The sequence below is a fragment of the Saccopteryx bilineata genome, chromosome 2 (genome assembly GCF_036850765.1).
Source record: "Saccopteryx bilineata isolate mSacBil1 chromosome 2, mSacBil1_pri_phased_curated, whole genome shotgun sequence".
In the NCBI taxonomy this organism is placed as follows: Eukaryota; Metazoa; Chordata; class Mammalia; order Chiroptera; family Emballonuridae; genus Saccopteryx; species Saccopteryx bilineata.
In genome coordinates, this window is record NC_089491.1 from 10,405,256 (window position 1) to 10,431,362 (window position 26,107).

Consider the following 26,107-nt stretch of genomic DNA (forward strand, 5'->3'; position numbering starts at 1 on the left):
GTCCCAGAGATTTCTGTCCACGTGTAAACACATATGTATTTATTTGTTTGTTTAGCATGGGTTCATACTAAATACACTTGTCGAGCAACTTGTTGTTTTTAAAATGGCTAATTAACATGTTTGGATTCAATAAAATAGCTTTAAAATATACATCTCTGTGTGGGTGTGATTTTTATATCCCTTTTATACTGAGGTATCCCCTAATGGTTACCTTATCATCTAAATATAATTGTAAATTAGTGATAGAGTAGAAAGCAGTTGGGTTAGTGTCCTTGGAAGTACTTAACAGTTTCCCTTTTTGGTTCTTTTAGGTTATCAGTTTTTAAATATTTTGATACTGGAATAAATATCTTTATGGATAAAGTATTTTCCATTTATAAGATTATTTTCCAGGACAGGTTTATAGAATGGGTTAAATAGATAAATAGGAAAAAAAAATCAACATTTTTCATTCTTTTTTTTGTGTGTGTGACAGACAGGGGGACAGATAGGGATAGACCAACAGGACGGGAGAGAGATGAGAAGCATCAATTCTTCGTTGCAGCATCTTAGTTGCTCATTGATTGCTTTCTCATATGTGCCTTGACCATGGGGCTACAGCAGAGCAAGTGACCACTTGCTCAAGCCAGCGACCTTGGGCTTCAAGCCAACGACCATGGGGTCATGTCTATGATCCCATGCTCAAGCCAGTGACCCCACACTCAAGCCGGTAAGCCTGTGCTCAAACCGGCGACCTTGTGGTTTCGAACCTGGGTTCTCTGCATCCCAGTCCAATGCTCTATTCATTGCGCCACTGCCTGGTCAGGCACATTTTTTATTCTTAACCATTTTTATTTTTTATTTTTTTATTTTTTGTATTTTTCTAAAGCTGGAAACGGGGAGAGACAGCCAGACAGACTCCCGCATGTGCCCGACCGGGATCCACCCGGCACGCCCACCAGGGGTGACGCTCTGCCCACCAGGGGGCGATGCTCTGCCCCTCCGGGGCGTCTCTCTGTCACGACCAGAGCCACTCTAGCGCCTGAGGCAGAGGCCAAGGAGCCATCCCTAGTGCCCTGGCCATCTTTGCTCCAATGGAGCCTTGGCTGCGGGAGGGGAAGAGAGAGACAGCGAGGAAGGAGGGGGGGGGGTGGAGAAGCAAATGGGCGCTTCTCCTATGTGCCCTGGCCGGGAATCGAACCCGGGTCCCCCACACACCAGGCCGACGCTCTACCGCTGAGCCAACCGGCCAGGCCTCTTAACCATTTTTAAAGGAGTGCCTGAAATATAATCATTCAAATAATATTTATTAGATGAAATAATATTCTAAAAATTGCTGTTCAGTATGGATATACTGTACTAATTTTTAGTCCCACCAACAATATGAGATTATCTATTTTCCCACACCATCTTACACTTAAATTGTTTGATGATTTATTTGCAATCAGAAAAATTCTCAATCTTAAAAAAAAAAATAATGCTATCAGGTTACATAACTAAGGTCTTTTTTTTACCTACTTGGTTAATGAACATGTGTTTTCTTATAGGACTGAATTTGCTCTTAAAGAAATCATGTCCTCTGGCGGTGCTGAAGATGACATCCCCCAGGGAGAGAGGAAAACGGTTACAGATTTTTGTTATCTTTTGGATAAATCTAAGCAGCTATTCAATGGGTTAAGGTTAGTGGACATTTGATGCTTTAAACTTTTCTCTAATTTTGTGTATTTTTTCCCATGGCTGATGTGTGGCAACTTTGTGAATATTATGTAGATATCTACTGGAAGTAATCGTGACTTTTTTCTTTGACACCGTTTCTTCCTTCTCACATGAAAAAATAATAGGAAAAGAGGATAACATTGTTCTACTTAAGGTGAGGAGAGCTCTTTTGTTAGATGGCTTTATAGACGTTAGTCCACATTATACCTGATTTATATCTGATTTTACACATTGGTGTATTGAGAACTAAGGAGCGTATAAATGCATAAAGCAGGTGAACGTGGGGCCTTTCTTTTTCTTAGAATAAAATATCTGTAGATTAATGACAGAATATCGTAGGCAGTGTAATTTTTACTTTAGTTGTATATGCCCGAATAGACTGTTAGTAGTAAAAATTATATATGCTTTTGTGCAAATGTGTCTTTGATTATGTGTTCTTGTGTTTGGTGGGTAATTTTGTACTGTTGTGTTCTATTTAAATGATTTAGCTCATATTACAGTTCTTGAAATTCTTAGCATATTGACTTACTTCAGACTAAAGCTTCATTAATTAGCTTAATTCCAGTCATAAATAAGTTCATGCTATACAGTAGGTTTTATTTTGAAATTTTATATAATTGTGAGTGATTGTAAAGGTATTGAGTTATTATACCTTACAGTTTATTCCTGGGTAAAAATGCAACCACCTTCTCATTTGTTTTATAACTTTATTATACATCCCTGTGTTTGGAACTGTACTGGCAAAATCTATTTTTTAAGTTAGTATCTCTTTTAAAAAATGTTTACCATGGCCTGACCTGTGGTGGCGCAGTGGATAAAGCGTCGACCTGGAACACTGAGATCGCCGGTTTGAAACCCTGGGCTTGCCTGGTCAAGGCACATATGGGAGTTGATGCTTCCTGCTCCTCCCCTTTCTCTCTCTCACTCTCTATTCCTCTTTCCCTCTCTCTCTCTCTCTCTCTCTCCTCTCTGAAAAATTAATAAAGTCCTTAAGAAAAACAGAAAAAAATGTTTACCGTTATTAAGATAAATCAGTGTCATCAAATGAATACTCCATGACTTCTCTATCTGAAGCGATGCTTTAAAACACTCTCTTGTTCCTATATTTGTTTACTTTTCTTCATAAAACTCGTTATTATCTCAAGGGATCTTATTTATTTGCCTATGAGTCTTCCTTAATTAAAATAAAATGTCCTAAGAGCAGATCTCTGTTTTGGTCACTGTAACAACCTAAGCCAAGGTCTTGCACATTGCAGGTGCTTTGTGAACATCTGTTAAATCAGGGGTCCCCAAACTATGGCCCATGGGCCACATGCGGTCCCCTGAGGCCATTTATCCGGCCCCCGCTGCACTTCCGGAAGGGGCACCTCTTTCATTGGTGGTCAATGAAAGGAGCACATTGACCATCTCATTAGCCAAAAGCAGGCTCATAGTTCCCATTGAAATACTGGTCAGTTTCTTGATTTAAATTTACTTGTTCTTTATTTTAAATATTGTATTTGCTCCCGTTTTGTTTTTTTACTTTAAAATAAGATATGTGCAGTGTGCATAGGGATTTGTTCATAGTTTTTTTATAGTCCGGTCCTCCAATGGTCTGAGGGACAGTGAACTGGCCCCCTGTGTAAAAAGTTTGGGGACCCCTGTGTTAAATGAAGGATTCCAAAAGATGATATTCTTTTTTTTTTTTTGTATTTTTCTGAAGCTGGAAACGGGGAGAGACAGCCAGACAGACTCCCACATGTGCCCGACCGGGATCCACCTGGCATGCCCACCAGGGGCGACGCTCTGCCCACCAGGGGGCGATGCTCTGCCCCTCCGGGGTGTCTCTCTGCTGCGACCAGAGCCACTCTAGCGCCTGGGGCAGAGGCCAAGGAGCCATCCCCAGCGCCCGGGCCATCTTTGCTCCAGTGGAGCCTCGGCTGCGGGAGGGGAAGAGAGAGACAGAGAGGAAGGGGGGGGGTGGAGAAGCAAATGGGCACCTCTCCTATGTGCCCTGGCCGGGAATCGAACCCGGGTCCCCCGCAGGCCAGGCCGACGCTCTACCGCTGAGCCAATCGGCCAGGGCCCAAAAGATGATATTCTTAACTCCTCGCTCTGTTGCTTGCTGTTTTATACTACAGAAGAGATATTTGAGATCAGCTTTTTCTTTTGCTTTATAAATTAATTGCATCTTTTATTTAAACTTGTCCTTTTTAAAATTGATTTTAGAGAACAAAGGAGAGAGACAGAAACATCAGTCTGTTTCTGTGTGTGCCCTGACCAGAGATCAAACCCACAACCTTTGTGTATTGGCATCTTCTCTAACCATCTGAATTATTTGGTCAGAGCTAATTGTATTTTTTTTAGGTAAGAGGAGGGGAGATAGAGCAAACTCCCGCATGCGCACCCTGACTGGTCTGGAGCTGGATGCTCAAGTACCAAGCTATTTTTAGCACCTGAAACTATTGCATTCCAACAGAGCTACCCTAAGTGCTTGGGGCCATGCCCGAACCAATAGAGCCACTGGTTGTGGGAGGGGAAGAGGCAGAGAAGGATGAGAAGGAGGGAGGTAGAAGCAGATGGGTGCTTCTCCTGTGTGCCCTGGCCGGGAATCGAACCTGGGACTTCTGCACGCCAGGCCGACGCTCTACCACTGAGCCAACTGGCCAGGGCAGTAATTCTTTTTTTTATAGAATGTTGTAAATCTTTTAACTGTGTACTTAGACCTCCCCATTCATTAAACAGCTATATATTACATATTTAGCATTTACCTGGCCTTCAGTATGTGCCACAGTCTATATTGGGTACAGATAATCCAAAGGTAAAACTAACAGTCCCTGCCCTCAAATACTTTGTGAGGAAATTATGAAAATACAAACCCATGGCCATCTTTTCACTGCTAGTCTCAGATTTAGCTTATCTGTTACGAAAATTTCCTACATATCTCCATGTGTCTGTTGAAATTAAGGCAACATTAAAAAATTAAAGGGATGGGCCTGACCAGAGGTGGCACAATGGATAGAGCGTCAAACTGGGATGCGGAAGACCCAGGTTCGAGACCCTGAAGTCTCCAGCTTGAGCACAGGCTCATCTGGTTTGAGCAAAAGCTCACCAGCTTGAGCCCAAGGTCGCTGGCTCGAGGAAGGGGTTACTCGGTCTGGTGAAGGCCCGCTGTCAAGGCACATACGAGAAAGCAATCAATGAACAACTAAGGTGTTGCAACGCGCAACGAAAAACTAATGATTGATGCTTCTCATCTCTCTGTTCCTATCTGTCTGTCCCTGTCTATCCCTCTATCTGACTCTCTCTCTGTCTCTGTAAAAAAAAGAAAGAAAAAGAAAAAAAAATGGATGGTACATTTAAAAGTAAGAAAACATTTAAAAATTTACATGAAAAGTTCTACAGTAACTCCTGTCACATGGCTTCCAAACTCTTATTGCTAACTCTTAAAACATTGTCATAGTTATAGTAACTCTGAACCCTACTTTTTCTCCTCCTCCCAATCCCAATTTATGGAGCTATATTTTATACAATAGGAATTTACCCATTTGAAGTTTACAGTTATATGATTTAATACATTTATAGAGTTGTGCAACTATCACCACAATCTAATTTTAAAACATTTAATTACTCCAAAGAAACCTCATACTCATTAGCAGTGATTCTCCATTCCACCCAATCTATAACCCCCTAAAATCTACTCTCTGTTTCTATGAATTTATGTATTTTGGACATTTCATATAAGTAAAATCATACAATATTTGGTCTTTTGCAATTGGTTTCTTTCATTAAGTATTATAGTTTTTGAGGTTTGTGTATGTAGTAACGTGCATTAGTACATCATTTCTCTTATTACAGTTACTATTCCATTGTATAGATTTACCACATTTTGTTTATCCAATCATCAGTTAATGGACATTTGAGTTATTTTGCCCTTTCTGGGCTGTTTCAAGACCCCAGACTCACCCAGTCAAGGCACATGCAAGAAGCAACTACTATGAGTTGATGCTTCCTTCTCTTCCCCCCCCCCCCCCATATCTCCCCCATCTCTTCCTGTCTCCAAATTCAACAAACAAAATTTTTAAAAAAATTAATAGTAGAGAAATAAAAAGATGAGTTATTTTGCTTTTTTGGGCTTTTATGAACAATGCTGCTATGAAAATTTGTCAACAAGTTTTGTGTGGACATATGTTTTCAGTTCCCTTAGGTATATACCTAGGAGTAAAATTGTTGGGTTATATGGTACTCTATATTTAAACATTTTGAGGATTGTCCAGACTTTTTCAAAGAGGCTACGTCACTAGCAATGTGTGAGGGTTTCATTTTTTCCACATCCTCACCAACACTTGTTATTGTCTGTCTTTTTGGTAATAACCATCCAAGTGGGTATGAAGTGGTTTGTCATTATAGTTTTGATTTGCATTTCCCCAATGACTAATGATGTCGAGCATCTTTTCATGTGCTTATTGGCTGTTTTTATGTCTTCTTTGGATAAACATCTATTCTAATTCTTTGACGATTTTTCAAATTGGGCTATTTATGTATGTCTAATCTAAGTCCTCTGTAGCCATCTACTGTGTTTTGATTTTCATCTCTTCTTTTTCTCAGCATTTTCAGAAAATCTCTTAAATTTGTCCACCTTATGCCAGATGTGTTCCATCTTGTCTTTTCCTGTCAGTGCTTTTTGCAATACTGCTTTGACCTGAGGTTTACTGGCTTCTCTATATATTCAAATAAGACACCCACTAAAAGTTTTAATGTGTTTGTGAATGGAAATGGATGTTTTCATTATGTCTGAGAAGCATATTGAATTTAGCAGTGGCATTTCTCTTCTTAAAAAGGAATTATTTTCGTAATCTGATTCTGAATCATAAATGAATAGTAAAGTTCAAGCAGTCTTCTGTCGAGACTCTCTGCCAGACCAGGATCATCCTGTACTACTGTAACTATGACAATAACAGTAACAGCACATTTCCACATAGCAGGCTGCAAATCACCTTCATGTTCATCCTTATCCTTTGGCCACATGATGACAGTATTCAATACCAAAAACACCTGTTACCTAAAAATGAATTGTTTTATTTCATCTTCTTCTTGAAATGTTGTTTGGCTTATATAAATATATTTTATTAGCTCAAATGTGTTCTAATTTTGATCTTAAAAGTGCCATTTTAACTATCACAGATTTTATTTTTAAAGTAAGTGCAGGAAAAATTGTTATCTGTTGGAATAGTAGGAAACCTTAATACCCAGAGAAGTTGTGTGAGATCTAATTTTTAGTACTGTTTATTATTAATTTATTATAACACCCTTGGGATACCTATTTCAGTTTAGTTCTTGAGTCCTTAATACTATATAGGGTTGAGAATTAAACCTTTTCATATAACTCAACTCAACAACAAAAAAATAATTTGTGGATAAAGTGTCAACGTAAAACACTGAGGACGCCAGTTCGAAGCCCTGAACTTGCCCAGTAAAGACATATACAGGAAGCAACTACAAAGTTAATGCTTCCCGCTCCTCCCCGCTCCTTCTCTCTCTTGACCTTGGGCTAGAGCTAGTACCCTTGGGATCAAGCTGGCAACCCAGAGATTGAACCAGTGACCTTGGCACTTGGGAATGATGCTCTATGCACTGTGCCATGAGCCAGTGCACTGGAGTATTTTTCTTGACTGGAAATACCTTCTGACAATATGTGCATAATTAACTTCCTTCAGCTTGCTGTGTAAGAAAACATAGTCCAGAGAGTGAGAAAGGAATAGAATGATAGTGTTATGCTTATAATAGTTATTGCATGTAGTTATAGTAGTAATGAAGTGTTAGAAATAGCTTTGAATACTGTCAGAAAAATGATCAAAGCCCAAGTGCTTTCAGGGTTCTGGTTACCATGGTGACAAAGTAGAAAGTAATACTTGGTGGATTATATAAGGCAGCATCTTGAGACATGTAGTTACACAGCTGTGTGTACCACTGATATCCATGACTTTCGGTGCTTTGAAACAGCAGAGGCCTCCAAGTCACTAATTAGCTACCATATTTGATTTTAAAGGAGTAAATACAACAAAGCCAAAATTAGCATTGGAGCCCATGAATGTATATATTTACAGAGACATATGCCAATGTGAAATGTAATGGTCTTAAATAAAAATCATTTCTGCAATGATTTTTATTTTAAATATGCTCCCAGTTTTTCATGTTAAAGAAGAAATCATCCACAGTGCTTCTTTTAAAAGCCCATTTTTGGCTCCAAATAGGAAAGGATAACTGAGAAATTACCAATGCTCCATTGTCTCCTCCCTCTCCTTCCTTCTCTCTCCTTCCTCTCTCTTCCCTCTTTTTCTTTACTTCCCTCTTCCTTCTTCAAAAAATTCATAATTTCCTAGAGTCAAGTTTTACAAATTGGTAATAGTAAGGTCTATGTTATTTAGATATAATACCCTCAACTATTTTACAAGCTTATGCTATACACTTTCATTTTATATGGCTTTCTATTCAAGAGAATTGCCCTTGAATTTGAGGTAGACTGTCACCAGAGTGATCTAGAGAAGAAGCATTGACTAATAAAAATTTAATATGAGCCACAAATGTAATTTAAAATTTTCTAACAGCCAGATTAAAAAATGTAGAAAGAGGCCCTGGCCGGTTGGCTCAGCGGTAGAGCATCGGCCTAGCGTGCGGAGGACCCGGGTTCGATTCCCGGCCAGGGCACACAGGAGAGGCGCCCATTTGCTTCTCCACCCCTCCGCCGCGCTTTCCTCTCTGTCTCTCTCTTCCCCTCCCGCAGCCAAGGCTCCATTGGAGCAAAGATGGCCCGGGCGCTGGGGATGGCTCTGTGGCCTATGCCCCAGGCGCTAGAGTGGCTCTGGTCGCAACATGGCGACGCCCCGGAGGGGCAGAGCATCGCCCCCTGGTGGGCGTGCCGGGTGGATCCCGGTCGGGCGTATGCGGGAGTCTGTCTGACTGTCTCTCCCTGTTTCCAGCTTCAGAAAAATGAAAAAAAAAAAAAATGTAGAAAGAAAAAGTAAAATTAATTTTAATAATATCTTTTTTATTTGATCCATTATATCCAAAATATTTTATTTTAACATGTAATCGATATAGAAAAATTATTGAGATATTTTACATTCTCTTTTTCATATTGTCTTTAAAGTATATCAAGTGTTTTTTACTTAGACATGTTTCAGTTCAGATTAACCACGTTTCAAGTCCTCCAGTAGCCAGATGTGGTTATTGGCTTAGGTCAAGTCCCTCCTACTTTAGCTTATGTTCTCAAAATGGCCTACTTTGCTGTCCAGTGAATTCGTATTGGGTATTTTGGGTTTCTTGTCTTCACAGGTCCATCAAGATGTCCCATTTGTTTCTTCTTTTTCTATCTATACAGGTATCAATAGCCTGCAGGTCTTGGCTGTTGGTGATTTGTTCCTGCCCACCTATACCTTGGAATTTGAGGGTTACCTTATCGCTTACTACATTAGTTTACTCCAGCTGTCATAACAAAGTACCACGAAGTGTGTGCTTAAACAACAGAAATTTACTGTCTTTTAGTTCTAGAGGCTAGAAGTTCAAGATCAAGGTGTCAGCAGGGTTACTTCCTTCTAAAGCCTTCTCCTTGGCTTGTAGATGGCCATTTTCTTGCAGTGTCCTTATGTGGCAGTCCCTCTTTGAACGAGCACCCATGGTGTCCCTCTGTGTGTCCCAATCCCCTAGTTATAAGGACACAAGTTGATTGTATTAGAGCTCACCCTAAAGGCCTAATTTTTTTTTTCCTGTATTTTTCTGAAGCTGGAAACGGGGAGAGACAGTCAGACAGACTCCCGCATGCGCCCAACCGGGATCCACCCGGCACGCCCACCAAGGGGCGAAGCTCTGCCCACCAGGGGACGATGCTCTGCCCCTCCAGGTCGTTGCTCTGTTGCGACCAGAGCCACTCTAGCGCCTGGGGCAGAGGCCGAGGAGCCATCCCCAGCGCCCGGGCCATCTTTGCTCCAGTGGAGCCTCGGCTGCGGGAGGGGAAGAGAGAGACAGAGGGGAAGGAGAGAGGGAGGGGTGGAGAAGCAGATGGGCGCTTCTCCTGTATGCCCTGGCCTGGAATCGAACCCAGGACTTCTGCACGCCAGGCCGACGCTCTACCACTGAGCCAACCGGCCAGGGCTAAAGGCCTAATTTTTAACTTCATTATCTCTTTACTACAGGCCCTGTCTTCAAATACACTCATATTCTGAGGTACTGGGTAGGCATCAATGATCTTAGCTAGTTCAGTTTAGTAAAGAGGATTTAATTGTAGAAACCTGGAAGAAATTTTCTAACTTTTGACATCTCAGCATTACATTTGAAACATCTCCGAGAGTCAGGTTTGATCATTTGTACTGTACTACTTCCTGCCATAGTCCCCCAGCTTCTGTTGAGAGAGTTGAGGATTTAAAAAAATATCAATGTCATACTTTCAATTTCCTCTATAAAGCCTTGGGAAAAGAATATGAACAGCCAGTTTACAACACAGGTGTCTTTGCAAGATGTGAAATATAAGGTCATTTTACTTACAGGATAATTCATAGAGCCCCATTTAATCTAATTCTGTGGACCATTAATTTCCCATCTCTGCTGACAGTAATAATGACCAAATGATATATTCAGAGTTTAAAACCAGAGTCAAGCTCTGAATAGTAAAGGAATTTATCTAAAACTTTATAAAATACCTGAATTTTAGACTGTAAGCATATTATAGTGATTTTTTTTATATTAGCTTTTGTGATACGTCTCATTAGTAAAAGGGTGATCATAGGACTTATCCTTTTAGGAAGTTAAAAAAAAATTAAACCCTATTTCAAAAAAGAAATTGCTTGCCCTGGCTGGGTAGCTCAGTTGGTTAGAGAGTCGTCCCGATATACCAAGGTTGTAGGTTTGATCCTGGTCAGAATACATAGAAGAACTAACAAATGAATACATAAATAAGGGAGACAACAAATCGATGTTGTTTTCTCTCTCAAATCAATCAATTAAAAAGAAAGAAAGAAATTGCTATTTTTATAGCAAATCTTTAGACTGGAGTGGTAGATGTTCTAATATAGAATTTAGCCAATATTATTCATAGCTATAAATCAGAAAATATGTGTATATTATGACTTACTGGTAGAACCTTTTTCCAGCTTTTCAGATGACCTTTTATGTGCTTTTAGCCTTCATCAAAATTTCCTTCCCCTAAAACCTTTCCACAATCTGAAGTTACATAGTCATGAGGTAAAACACTGAGTTCTAGTTCTGTTTTCTCCCTTAACAAGATGTATTACTGACGTGTATTAAATTTGTCAATTTTGGAAACTTAAAGGAACTTGCAGGCATATGCTTACCTGATAATTTGCCTAAAGACTTGACACAGTATCTTTGGCTCTGGCTGGTTAGCTCAGTTGGTTGAAGCATTGTCCTGAAGCACCAAGGTTGCAGGTTTGATTCCCAGTCAGGGCACACACAGGAAGTGACCAATGAATGTACCACTACGTGGAACAACAAGTAAATGCTTCTCTCTCTTCCCCTTCCTCTCTCTGTCACTCTAAAATCAATCAAAAATAAAAAAGACTTTACACAGTATCTTTAAAGAAGCACCCAATAATTGTCAAGTCTTATGAAGTTGATGTTCCTGCCTAATGCTTTTATACAGTAATATAGTCTTCCTGGAAGCATCTACTTGATAAAAATCTTAAAGATTCTAGTAGCAACTTCCATTTTTAAGTATCTGATTAGCTCTTCCTAATTCAACCTCTCTCTACAGACCCATGGAGACATAAAAAAGATGGAAACTCGCAATGAATGTGGAAACTAGCATCTGTAGTTAACCTAGTTCTGATATCTGAAATGATTTTCTACTTATCATAAAGATAATGAAAATGGATTTTAAAATGCAGTTACTAGCTCATTCTTCTTATATATGCCTCAAATTTTGGGGTAGGAAAACCTTCTGCTTTTTACGCACTTTCTTAACATCTGGTACAGAAATGCAAATCTTCCTTTCACTCAGTTCCACTTATAGACATTTACCTTTTACTCATATTACATAACGATTCACGTTTGTTAAGTGTGAAGATGTTTATTGCAGCATCTTTGTAACGGGAAAACTGGAAGCAATATAAATGTCTTTCAGCAGGGATTGGTTAAAATGACTCATTATATACTACATTATACATGAGAAATACTGATATACAGTGTTTCCGTAAAGTCACGGTGCACTTTTGACCGGTCATAGGAAAGCAACAAAAGACGATAGAAATGTGAAATCTGCACCAAATAAAAGGAAAACACTCCCAGTTTCATACCTATTCAGTGCAGTTTGATGCGGGCTCACACAGAATTTTTAGGGCTCCTTAGGGAGGGAGCTATCCTGTATAGCCTCTACAGCAGGGATCCCCAAACTTTTTACACAGGGGGCCAGTTCACTGTCCATCAGACCGTTGGAGGGCCGGACTATAAAAAAAAACAATGAACAAATCCCTATGCACACTGCACATATCTTATTTTAAAGTAAAAAAAAAACGGGAACAAATACAATATTTAAAATAAAGAACAAGTAAATTTAAATCAACAAACTGACCAGTATTTCTATGGGAACTATGCTCCCCTCTCACTGACCACCAATGAAAGAGGTGCCCCTTCTGGAAGTGCAGCAGGGGCTAGATAAATGGCCTCAGGGGGCCGCAGTTTGGGGACCCCTGCTCTACAGACTTGTCACTTACTGATGGCCTACCAGAACGAGGTTTCTCCACCAAACTGCCGGTTTCCTTCAACTGCTTATCCTACAGAATAATGTTATTCTTATGTGGTGGCGCTTCATTATAAACGCGCGGATATTCACGTCGCACTTTGGTCACGGATTCGAATTTAGCGAGCCACAGAACACACTGAACTTTCCTCTGTACCGTCCACATCTTGCCTGGCATGGCGTGGGCTGCTCCGCTGTATACACGGTGTTCCGTCATCATCTGCACATGCGCACATGCTGCCACATCATCCTACAGAAACTGAAGGGGTGTTCCTTTTATTTGGTGCAGATTTCACATTTCTATCATCTTTTGTTGCTTTCCTGTGATCGGTCAAAAGTGCATCATGACTTTACGGACACACTGTAATTCTATATTCATTAAAGAAACGTGATATATTGCCAACTTCTATTATGAATCTACCTTTGCCACCCAGCTTAGTGTATCCCAAGGTTCTCTTTACCATGCCACAGTCGCAGAGCTCCAGGGAAAAGCAACCTGGTCTCATCTCTCCAGGCAGAGGAGAACAGAAGCTCCATGTCCACACATGCTGCAGATGGCTTTTCCAGTCTACCTGAATCATTACCAGCTAGAAGCAGCGGTCATTGGGACTTGGACATGAGCTGCAAAGTATAGAATGGTGACAACAATTCCAGTGCCATGTGGACTTTTCCTGGATGTGGACTTTTCCTGGACTCCTGCTCACTGTGACAGCTCCTAACAGACTGAACTGTGGTTGGGTTGCATTTTTCAGGGATTTGGCATGGTGATGGGGCCAACTTGGACTTGGTGAACATGTTAAGGACACTACTCTTTTATGGATTCTTATTGTATTGGCCAAGAGTTTGCTTAAAGGCTTTAATCACTGTAAAAAAAATGGAAGACTAGATAAAGAAGATGAGGCACATATACACCATGGTATACTATTCAGCTAGAAGAAATGATGACATCGGATCACTTACAACAAAATGGTGGAATTTTTTAAAAAAATTTTTTATTATTATTTTTTTTTTGTATTTTTCTGAAGCTGGAAACAGGGAGAGACAGACAGACTCCCGCATGCGCCCGACTGGGATCCACCCGGCACGCCCACCAGGGGCGAGGCTCTGCCCACCAGGGGGCAATGCTCTGCCCCTCCGGGGCGTCGCTCTGCCGAGACCAGAGCCACTCTAGCGCTTGGGGCAGAGGCCAAGGAGCCATCCCCAGCGCCCGGGCCATCTTTGCTCCAATGGAGCCTTGGCTGCAGGAGAGGAAGAGAGAGACAGAGAGGAAGGAGGGGGGGTGGAGAAGCAAATGGGCGCTTCTCCTGTGTGCCCTGGCTGGGAATCAAACCCGGGTCCCCCGCACGCCAGGCCGATACTCTACCGCTGAGCCAACCGGCCAGGGCAAAATGGTGGAATCTTGATAACATTATACGGAGTGAAATAAGTAAATCAGAAAAAAACAATAACTGCAGGATTCCATACATTGGTGGGACATATAAAAGAGACTAAGAGACATGGACAAGAGTATGGTGATTACGGGGGGTGGGGGGAGGGAAGGAGGGAGAAGGGGAGGGAGAGGGAGAGGGGTACAAAGAAAACTAGATAGAAGGTGACGGAGGACAATCTCTCTTTGGGTGATGGGTATGCAACAGAACTAAATGACAAGATAACCTGGACATGTTTTCTTTGAATATATGTACCCTGATTTATTGATGTCACCCCATTAAAATAAAAATTTATTTATTTAAAAAAAAAAAGAAACACGATATATTATTAAATTAAAAAGGCATGGCCTGACCTGTGGTGGCGCAGTAGATAAAGCGTAGACCTGGAAATGCTGAGGTCACCGGTTCAAAACCCTGGGCTTGCCTGGTCAAGGCACATATGGGAGTTGATGCTTCCAGCTCCTCTCCCCCTTCTCTCTCTGTCTCCCCCTCTCTCTCTTTCTCTCTCTCTCTGTCTCTCCCTCTCCTCTCTAAAATGAATAAAAAAAAAAAAAAGGCATGGCCAGGGCCCTGACCAAATGGCTCTGTGGTAGAGTGTCAGCCCAGCATGTGTATGCCCCAGGTTCGATTCTTGGTCAAAGCACACAGGAGAAGTGCCCATCTGCTTTTCTCCACCCTTCCCTCTCTCACTTTTGCTTCTCTCCCTTCCTCCCTCCCTCCCTCTCTTTCTTTTCCTCCCCTGCAGCCAAGGCTCAATTAGAGTGAGTCAGCCCTGGGCACTGAGGATGGCTCCGTGGCCTCCACCTCAAGTGCTAAAATGGCTCCTGTGGCCCTGGCCGGTTGGCTCAGCGGTAGAGCGTCGGCCTAGCGTGCGGAGGACCCGGGTTCGATTCCCGGCCAGGGCACACAGGAGAGGCGCCCATTTGCTTCTCCATCCCTCCGCCGCGCTTTCCTCTCTGTCTCTCTCTTCCCCTCCCGCAGCCAAGGCTCCACTGGAGCAGAGATGGCCCGGGCTCTGGGGATGGCTCTGTGGCCTCTGCCCCAGGCGCTAGAGTGGCTCTGGTCGCAACATGGCGACGCCCCGGAGGGGCAGAGCATCGCCCCCTGGTGGGCAGAGCGTCGTCCCTGGTGGGCGTGCCGGGTGGATCCCGGTCGGGCGCATGCGGGAGTCTGTCTGACTGTCTCTCCCTGTTTCCAGCTTCAGAAAAAAAATAAAAATAAAAAAATAAAATAAAATAAAATGGTTCCTGTTGCAACAAAGCAAGGTCCCCAAATGGGCAGAGCATCACCCCCTGGTGGGCTTGCCAGAGCGCGTTCAGGAGTCTGTCTCTGCCTCCCTTCCTCTCACTAAAATAAAAAAAGACATGGACTGGCCTGTGGTGGCACAGTGTATAAAGTGTTGACCTGGAATGCTGAGGTCGCTGCTTTGAAACCCTGGACTTGCCGGGTCAAGGCACATATGGGAGTTGACACTTCCTGCTCCTCCCCCCTTCTCTCTCTCTCTCTCTCTCTCTTTTTCCTCTCTAAAATGAATAAATAAAATCTTAAAAACAAAAGAAAAAGCTATGTTCTAAAATATTATATATAGTTTAATTCTTAAAATAATAAATATGCTTAAATGTTCATAGAAAACATTCTTAATGGCAGCTGTTTCTGGGGCCTAGAATTGAGGAGAGAAGCAGTAGGCTATTTTCTACTTCTTGTTTTTTTGTTTGTTTTTTGACAGAGACAGTGAGAGAATCAGAGAGAGGGACAGGCAGACAGGAAAGAAGAGAGATGAGAAACATCAGTTCTTTGTTGCGGTTCCTTAGTTGTTCATTGATTGCTTTCTCATATGTGCCTTGACTTGGGAGAGGGGGTCCTACAGCAGAGTGACTGACCCCTTGTTCAAGCCAGCGACCTTGGGCTTCAAGTCAGTGACCATGGGGTCATGTCTATGACATCATGCTCAAGCCAGTGACCCCATGCTCAAGCTGGTGAACCCCTGCAAAAGCCAGATGAGTCATTGCTCAACCCTATGACCTCAGGGTTTTGAACCTAGGTCCTCCTTATCCCAGTCCAACACTCTATCCACTGCGCCACCACCTGGTCAGGCTTACTTCTTGTTTTATATGCTGTATATAGTACCTTTGTTTTCCGATATATATATAATATATATATATTAGATTATATATATTAGATTATATATTAGATTATATATATTAGATATATATATATTAGATTTTATTTATTCATTTTTAAAGAGGAGAGAAAGAGAGACACAGAGAGAGAGAGAAGGAGCGAGGAGCAAGAAGCATTAACTCTCATATGTGCCTTGACCAGGCAAGCCCAGGGTTTCGAACTGGCAACCTTGGCATTCCAAGTTGACATTGTAGCCACTGTACCACCAACAGGTCAGGCACAAATTGTATTTTTTATATGTATACATTAGAAGCTGTTATATACTTCCAGTTCTGGAATTTGTGAATTTTCTCTTTTCCTTTCCATCCCTGCTTGCAGCTAGTTCTTTGCTGAGTTCCTTTATTTCTTGTATTTTGTTAGGCACAGCTAATAGCATCTCTAGGGCTAGTAGCATACCATCTCTTGGCTTCTTCCTATAAATCCACAAGTTCATCAGTCACATTATCTGCTTTCCAAGGTATTGCTGGCAAATGCAGTTCTGCTGCTGTTATATGTCATCATTTTTACAGTCTTTGGCGACGGCCACTTGCCGCTCACCCCCAAAGCCAGTCTCACAATGTGATATATTTGTTATGGCAGTAACCCACTCCTGGTACCAGTTTCTCTACTGGCTTTTCCTCAGTAAGGATGTGGTAACCACTCCAAAATTTTAATGACTTACTACAGTAATGATTTATCTCTAGCTCCCCTGTTACCTACAAGTTGTACGTAGTTCCAAGGCTCTGTGAAATGTGTCTTAGTCTGTGCTCCTTATCTTGGTTTTAGATCAAAGGGAAAAACGAAGATGCAGACCCATGTAATACCTCTTAAGTCTTCTTCTCAGACATGGTGTAATAGTTTTTTTTTTTTTAAGTGAGAAGTGAGGAGGCAGAAAGACAAACTCCCACATGCGCCCCAACGAAGATCCACCTGGCAAGCTCCCCCACCCCGACCAGGTGATGACCATCTGGGGCATTACTCCGTTGCTCAGCAACTGAGCTATTTTAGTGCTTGAGGCAAGGCCATGGAGCCATTCTCAGCAACCAGGGCCAACTTGCTTCAACCGACCCATGGCTGCAGTAGGGGAAGAGAGAGATAGAGAGCAAGAATGGAGAGGGTGAGGGGTGGAGAAGAAGACGGCTGCTTTTCCTGTATGCCCTGACCAGGAACTGAACCCAGAACAACCACACACTGGCATGATGCTTTACCACTGAGCCAACTGACTAGGGCTGATGTAATAATTTACAGTTATATTTCATTGGCCGAAGCAAGTTATATGGCCAGTTCTGGTGTCTGCATGGTAGGGGAGGTACTTGTCTCTAAGGATGTACTATAGTTATCGGGCCTAAAGATGAGGTGCTATATAGTTTCACCTATGAGGAGGGGAGGAGTGGATAGTTGAGAATAATACTTCCTGCACATTCACTTCTAGAGTACTTAAGGCAATGTTTTTCAATGTGCTGGATTCTTAGATGAAGATAAACATTTGAGTCATTGTATAAATGAGTTCCAAATAAGATCACCCCAGAGAACAGGGAATAAATAGTGTGCTAGAAACCTCATAGGAAACTAAGAATGAACTGTCAGAGGTGAGGGGAAGAACAGGAAGGAACGTGCGCTGGACCCTTGTTACAGAGTGATCCTGCTCCAAAATTTATTAACTTTTTTTTTTAAAGAAAGCCTAAATGCAAATCCTTTAAAATCTATCCAGTCTGTGCCATCACAAGACTTAGTTTCCAAATAGCATGAGATTTAAAATTAATATATGTGGCCTGACCTGTGGTGGCACAGTGGAGAAAGCATCAACTTGGAACACTGAGGTTGCCGGCTCAAAACCCCGGGCTTGCCTAGTCAAGACACATATGGGAGTTGATGCTTCTTGCTCCTCTCCTCCTTCTCTCTCTCTCTTCTAAAATGAATAAAAGTAAGTGAAATAAAATAAAATTATATATGTGTATTTATTCTTTTTTTTTTTTGTGTGTGTGTATTTATTCTTACAGAGATTTGCCACAATATGGGCAGAAGCAGTGGCAGTCATATTTTGGAAGAACTTTTGATGTTTACACCAAACTCTGGAAATTCCAGCAGCAGCACCGGTAAAGGAATTTTACAGTTAAAGTAGAGTGAAGCTCCACTTTACATTAATCCCACTTTTGACTTTTACTACCTCGGTGCTTTTTATTTCTGGGTGCATCTTGATGTTTTCTATCTTCCTGGCCCCAGTGAAAATAAATGGATTGTTCTCTGTTTATTTAAGGTTTTAAAATGTAATGTTCTGATATTTAAAGATAATACTTACTATATCAGAAATGGCTCAGATTAATTTTGATATAGCGTGACTGATTCGTGGTTTCATTCTAAACTAGCTATTGTTTATTGGCCAAAACTATTTGGGGATGCTGCTTCCAATTTTCTTGAATCTGGCTCAAAGAAGTTTCTTTTTATATTTCAACATACTTTAAATAGAAATCTAATAAATGCTTTTTTAACTTAATTGAATGATTCTGTTGACATTCATGAAAAATTCAAGAATTTGAGTTTATGAATTTAAAATTTTATGCTGAATTGGGTATTATTGTATCCTATTAAGTTTACAGATTTGGTTATTTTTGAAATTTATTGTCTCTTATTTCTATTTTCTTATTTCCTGTATAAACAGACAAGTCTTGGATAATCGGTATGGCTTGAAGCGGTGGCAAATAGGGGAAATTGCTTCTAAGATTGGGCAGCTATACTACCATTATTAGTAAGTGAATTGCATATGGAAAAATTAAGCATTGTCCTGATTTAAATGCAGCATGCAGAAGTATGCATGGCATATACTTATTGGTTTGGAGGAAAAACTAAGGAGTTACACATGAAACCTTTATTTTGTAAGTCAGATCATATTGATCAAGATCGTGTTATAAAATGATCTTCCGTAATCAAAGTAACATCATTTGCTTCAAAGGTTCACCTTCCAAACGGCTCATTTGGCCAGACTTAGTTATAACTTAAACGAGTATGATCTTGGTTTGAGATAAATGAATTTATAGTTCTTAATGGCTTCACTTAAATCTTGATACTATGCAGAGACATATCGTAACTTGTATGTTTGAGTGGTTTTCAGGAGGATATTTTAAAACTCATTCTTGTAGGATATGTCTAAAAGGTTACATGAAGTATGTGAGGACACTTCTGATTATATCCTTGGAACAATAGCATCTATGTAGTCTCACCCACGAGTCAAGGAAAGAAGAGAACTCCTTTTAGGACCCTAAACTTCATTATCATGAAGTATTATCAGGTATACCGTAAGAAGGCTTGGACCACGGGTAAACTGATAGGCCAGAAAATCCCTTTCTCATCCTGTCCTTTGGCATGCCACCAGAATTCCCACCATTTAAATCACTCCTTTGGGTAGCATATTTTCTTAAGTCCTTTGTAAAACCAGAATTTAAAAAATATTTTTATTAATTTATTTTAAAATTTTTGAAATTGCAGTTTACTTTCAGTATGATTTTATATTGGTTTTAGGTGTATAGCATAGTGATTAGACAATTGTAGGCTTTACAGAGTGTTTCCCTATATTTCCAGTACCCACCAGACACCATACTGTTATTACAGTATTATTGCCCATAGTTCCTACGCTGTACTTTACATCCCCGTGACTATTCTGTAATGATCAATATGTACTTCATAATCCTTTCACCTCTTTCACCCAGTTCTTTAAACAAAGAACCTACTTCATCAGCATCCTCTGAAGATTAAAATGGATTAATCCATTTCTGAATCCTGTGGGGGGAAAAAAAAGGAATGAGTCAATGGACAAGTGACTGTGTATGAATTTTGTATGGAAGGTCTGGTCCTGGGCGAAAAGATATAACTGGGTAAAATGCTGTTTGGAGAGTCCCTTCGAAGAATAAGAATAATGTATACTTTGAGTTGCCATCCAAAAAGGGTTGGGGACAGAGGGGAGACACTTTTAAAATTATAATTGTTATTATTTTTATACATTTTAAGGGTGATGTGAATATTGCTTTGCTTATTCAAATTTAGGACAGTCATTCCCATCCCCTCATGAAGAGGAATAGAGGAATAATGGAACAAGTATTGATTATGGTGAAGAATTTGAGACACTGTCAAATGTAAAGATTTTTTTTTCTCATAGCTTACGCACATCTGAGACCAGCTATCTGAATGAAGCTTTCTCCTTCTATTCTGCAATCAGACAGAGATCTTATTATTCTCAAGTCAATAAAGAAGACAGGTATGGTATGCACTTACTGTTTTTAGAGACAGGAAGATGAGACACTTAACATTTTTAGTTTGTGTGCAAATAATACAGAAATGCAAACATTTGTTTATAACTTTTATTCATTTAATAGTTTTTATGGAGTGCCTACTATGTACCAGGTCTTCTTAAGCGTGTAGGTATATGTTACCTAATAGGAATAAATATTATAGGTATTATAACAGACATCACAGTACTAGTATAGACAGAGTACAAAGGAAGGGTGGATTACTTCTTTAGAAGAGATTGTGGTCACACAAGTTTCGTTGACAAGAAACAACTGCATAGTGAGGCTTAGCTGATAACCTTAGTTCTTTTTAGCCTGTGTACTCTTTTTTTGTTTGTTTTATTTTGTGACAGAGACAGAGAGAGGGACAGACAGGAAGAGAGAGAGCTGAGAAGCACCAATTCTTTGTTGCGATACCTTAGTTGTTCACTGATTGCTTTCTCATATGTGCCTTGGCCAAGGGAGCTACAGCAGACCGAGTGACCCCTTGCTCAAGCCAGTGACCTTGGGCTCAAGCTGGTGAGCCTTGCTCAAACCAGATGAGCCTGTGCTCAAGCCAGCGACCTTGGGTCCAAGCTGGTGAGCCTTGCTCAAACCAGATGAGCCTGTGCTCAAGCCAGCGACCTTGGGTCCAAGCTGGTGAGCCTTGCTCAAACCAGATGAGCCTGTGCTCAAGTCGGCGACCTTGGGGTTTTGAAGCTGAGTCCTCCACATCCCAGTTTGATGCTCTATCCACTGCGCCACCACCTGGTCAGGCTAGCCTGTGTACTCTTAACTCATACACATTCAAAAACCTATTGACAGCTGTCATGTAAGACTAATGAAAAGGCACTTTTGAATTTTATTTTATAAACCCAATACTGTCATGTAGTTTTTAGGGGGGAAATCTGGTGGAATTCATCAATTCCCAGCAGTAAGCTATTGAGTACTTACATATCTGGCAGCGTGGTCAATGGGATAATGAAAGAGAAAAGAAGGTGTACAGGTGCACTCTGTTTCTTTCAGTTGATTATCTTCCCGTGGGAGTTACAGACATCTTGGGGTACATATAGACGGTGATGTTATTAGTTCCAGATGAGTGTGGAATTGTGAGAAAAACTGCGGATCTGCTGGAGAATCTTTCTTGCTGATGTTCCAGGAATTGTTGGAAGAGAAAGCTTAGGCCTAGAAGACGTAAATATCCTCTCTGTTACCGGCAGTAGAACTCACAGTCATTATATAGCGAAAAGATTATATTATCTTAGCACTAGAAGAAAACATAGTTTTGACATGTTTTTTTAAAGGACACTGTGGTTGGCTGTCATAGCTTTCCACAGCAGCATTTGTTGGAAAGCCCCACTCTTGTAAGTCCCTTCATGCCCTTGCAAATCTTGTTCAGACTTGTCTAGAGGAGTTTGTTTGATACGAGTGAGGTATGTAGATGCTGAAGCCTTCTTGTCATTGCCTTCCTTCGTTCTCCTGTAGAAAGTCCCATCAATTACTTTCTTTCAGATTTTCTTATGATTTGCTTTATTTTTTTTTTTTTCTTTTCATTTTTTCATTTTTCTGAAGCTGGAAATGGGGAGAGACAGTCAGACAGACTCCCGCATGCGCCCGACCGGGATCCACCCGGCACGCCCACCAGGGGTGACGCTCTGCCCACCAGGGGGCGATGCTCTGCCCATCCTGGGCGTCGCCATATTGCGACCAGAGCCACTCTAGCGCCTGAGGCAGAGGCCACAGAGCCATCCCCAGCGCCCGGGCCATCTCTGCTCCAATGGAGCCTTGGCTGCGGGAGGGGAAGAGAGAGACAGAGAGGAAAGCGCGGCGGAGGGGTGGAGAAGCAAATGGGCGCTTCTCCTGTGTGCCCTGGCCGGGAATCGAACCCGGGTCCTCCGCACGCTAGGCCGACGCTCTACCGCTGAGCCAACCGGCCAGGGGATTTGCTTTACATATATTCACGACAGATATATTTCCTCTGTCCCCTCCCCTTTTTTGCATTTATGTTGTACAATTTCTCTGAATTCTTAGTAAGATAAATTGTTATCTCTAAGAATATGCAAAAGGGCTATGTAACGTTTTATCAGCAAATAACTATTTTAAGTAATAATAAAAGACCTTGTGTAATTCACTTTTCCAGTTTGCCAAAAGGAAAATTGGCCTTAGACCCTTTGACTTGAAACCCAATAGTTTGATTTGTGAAAATCATTTTCTATCTAATAGCAAACACTGCACATCAGTTGTTTTCCTGTACTGCCTCCTAGAGCAGGGCAGATGAACAGAGGGAGGATATTTGGAACCAGGATGACAAAATCTCTTGCCTTAAAGACACTAAATTAAAATCAAAGCACAATCTAAAACATGACCTTCCTCTCTGGGAGGACTTTGTTCAGTGGTACGTTGTTTGTTTCTTAGTTCACACAGGGCAAGGGGTCAGTCAAGTTAACACTGGTAGATAGCTTCTAAAATCAACAGCCAGTAGGTTAAAATTAAGCAGGAATATATTCCACAATATCACAGTTGCTTTAACAGGCAAAAATCTCTCCTCAAAGGGTCAAATTCTCTCTGCACTCTCAGTGTGTAAGGATTATGTCAGTGCCAGGAGGAATGCTATAGTATAGCAATCACCAGGTAACTGCCTGTCACTAAGCATAGACAACTCTCATAATGTCTCATTCATGGGCCCATCCTGTTTAGTAAAGGGAGATGTTAAACCATTATTACTTGTCCTAGGAACTGCCAACCCCTATTGCTGCAAATGCTGAGGCTGACCCTGGTTAGAGATGGAGAAGATAAAGTGTCTCAGTACACAGAGGTTGGGGAGTGATGTTGCACTTAGCCACCTGGCAAAACAGTTTCTCTGGCAAATGTATAGAGTTGGTATCTTACAAGGAGTGGGCCTGATAGGTTGGATGGGGCTGCAGTTCTGGGGTAGCACAAGAACCATGTCAGGAGATGGTTATGTCCACCTCAATGTTGACAGTATTAGAAGTTTTCTGGTAGTGGGAAATGTGAGTCTAAACTTGAAGACCTGGGTGTTTCCTAGGAGTGGTGTTTATGAGGAGGACTTGGTATGCATCTTTCGAGTGAGGGTCACAGAATGACCTTTTCTTCTGCAGTTTGATGGGAGCCAGACAGTAGGCAGGGGGCCGTGGATTCCGAAGTTCAGGCTCGGTTGGGATGCCTCCCTTGTGGGAGTGGATAGAACTGACATATTTTCCCTGTACTTTGCTTCAGCTCAGCACAGTGGTTTCCGAAAAGAACGCATCTACCACTTCCATATGTTTATTTCATACAGAGGTCAGGAAACAGGGCTTGTTTTGTGCTGTCTAGTAGCTTAGAGTTGTTTTTATCTTTATAAAGGGTTGTGAATAAAGAAAAGATAAATATGCTATAGACACATGTTGCCTGCAAAGCCAAAAATATTTACTGTCTAGTCATTTACAGAATGTTTGCCAATCTCCCATTCAATATATGTTTGTGTAATCTCTGGTACATACTTGTATAATCTGTGGTATAGATTCATAAAAACTATTTTATTTTGATCAAATACTAAAGAATTGCCATGTCAGTATTTTAAGTATGAATTGACGTCTTCCTTCTACAAATTTTTCTTCTGTTTTGAATTGTATTTCTGACGTGGTAGGCTAGATAATCCTGGAAATGCTGGGTAAAACAGAGCTGTCATCCCTTTAAATGGACAGTTTAGCTAGCAAGAAAGTAAGGAAATTACTCCCCCACACCCCCATCATTAGCCCTGTGGCCGTGCTGTAGCAAGCTTGCAGGAGGATGGTGGTTTTGGTGATAAAAGACCTACTAAGGATTTCTTTAGGGAGAGGAAAACTGAAATTAGAAAGAAGGGATGATACACAAGGATTGGTGAGAAAAGCTTTCTCCTTGTTTCCTTAAAAAAGCAGACCATAATCATTGTAATATAATGGTTATTTACATTATTAAGATGTAATTGGGCCAAATCCTGGAGAACTGTAACATGAAACAAGAAAGAGCATAAAGAATTAAAACCATACTAATAAGATCCATTTATTTTTCAGAAGAACCTCAGAGTAAAATTTGCTTGTTAAAATATTAAGAAAAATATTTTTAAAGAACCTAAGGAAAATGTGTAACTTCAGAACAGGTAGATGGGTGAGAAAAAGGAATAATAAAATTATGATTGTTACAATAAAAGATACAAAAGGAATATATATTAAAAATATATAACTAGCCAGGGCACACAGGAGAAGCACCCATCTGCTTCTCCATCCCTCCCCCTCTCCTTCCTCTCTATCTCTCTCTTCCCCTCCCGCAGCCGAGGTTCCACTGGAGCAAAGATGGCCCGGGTGCTGGGGATGGCTCCTTGGCCTCTGCCCCAGGCACTGGAGTGGCTCTGGTCGCAGCAGAGCGACGCCCCCTGGTGGGCGTGCCGGGTAGATCCCAGTCGGGCGCATGCGGGAGTCTAACAGTCTGTAAATGAAAGTGCTCTAAACTTCTTAGGTAAAAGTAAAAGGTTATCAGTATGCCTTTTTTATTTTTAACAGAGAGAGAGAATCAGAGAGAGGGATAGATAGGAACAGAGAGAGATGAGAAGCATCAATCATTTTTTCGTTGCAACAACTTAGTTGTTCATTGATTGCTTTCTCATATGTGCCTTGACCGTGGGCTTTCAGTAGACTGAGTGACCCCTTACTTAAGCCAGCAACCTTGGGTCCAAGCTGGTGAGCTTTGCCCAAACCAGATGAGCCCACGTTCAAGCTGGCGACCTCGGGGTCTCGAACCTGGGTCCTCCATATCCCAGTCCGACGCTCTATCCACTGCGCCACCACCTGGTCAGGCATCAGTATGCCTCTTTAAGAAAAATCCAGTAATATACTTTTTACAAGAGATCCTCCTCAGATGTTACATAGGAGGATGAATGAAACAGATACTAAGAGAAAGGAATACTGCTATGTTTATGTGTACATTATGTAAAGGAATGCTGCTATGTTTATGTGTACATTATTTATATTTGAGGAGGAAAGTATTATTAAGGATAAAGGCTTACTTTATAATGATAAAAGGAATATATCAGGAAGATATAAAAATTCTAAACATGTACAGGATGGGCCTGACCAGGTGGTGGCACAGTGGATAGAGCATTGACCTGAGATACTGAAGACCCAGGTTCAAAACCCCAAAGTCTCATCCAGCTTGAGCACAGTCTCATCTGGCTTGAGCACGGGGTCTCCAACTTGAGCGCAAGGTCTCTGGCTGAGCGTTGGATCATGGACATGATCCCATGGTAGCTGGCTTGAGCCCAAAGTTGCTGGCTTGAAGCCCAAAGTTGCTGGTTTGAGCCCAAGGTCGCTGGTTTGACTGCAGCCCCCCTGTCAAGGCAATCAATGAACAACTAAGTGCCACAGCTACAAGTTGATGCTTCTCATCTCTCTCCCTTCCTGTCTGTCCCTGTCTGTTTATCTGTCTCTCTCCCTCTCTCTCTCACTAAAAATAAATAAATAAATAAACAAACATGTATAATATGGGCAACAGTGAGTTTACAGTTGTTCATATGGAAAATAATACGATACTTAATAAGTAATGTGAAACTAAACTCTGTGTTTCGTGTACTCACAACTGTAAACCTAATTTTGCCCCACTCTATATATACCCAATGTAGCATGATAAGCAAAAAGTGGCGTATTTTCAGGGGTAAATTGAAAATGGTCTAATATACAAGGAGATTTTAAATATACCATATTTAATGATTTATACATCAGGAAGACAAAAATGATAATATTTGAGTAACATAATTAAAATTTATATTGTACTTATAACTGCATACAGTAAGTAAATGTACTTAA

At 41.2% G+C, this 26,107-nt stretch overlaps 1 protein-coding gene across 2 annotated transcripts in view; it reads left to right on the forward strand.

Moving 5' to 3' along the window:
• Positions 1–26,107, forward strand: part of SCAI (suppressor of cancer cell invasion) — a 138,087-nt gene that overhangs the window by 68,337 nt on the left and 43,643 nt on the right. For both annotated transcript variants that reach the window (XM_066256242.1, XM_066256243.1), the window contains exons 3-6: positions 1,527–1,658; positions 18,012–18,107; positions 18,671–18,757; positions 20,162–20,260. In XM_066256242.1, coding sequence (XP_066112339.1) covers positions 1,527–1,658; positions 18,012–18,107; positions 18,671–18,757; positions 20,162–20,260 — 414 coding nt within the window. The remainder of the gene's footprint in view (positions 1–1,526; positions 1,659–18,011; positions 18,108–18,670; positions 18,758–20,161; positions 20,261–26,107) is intronic.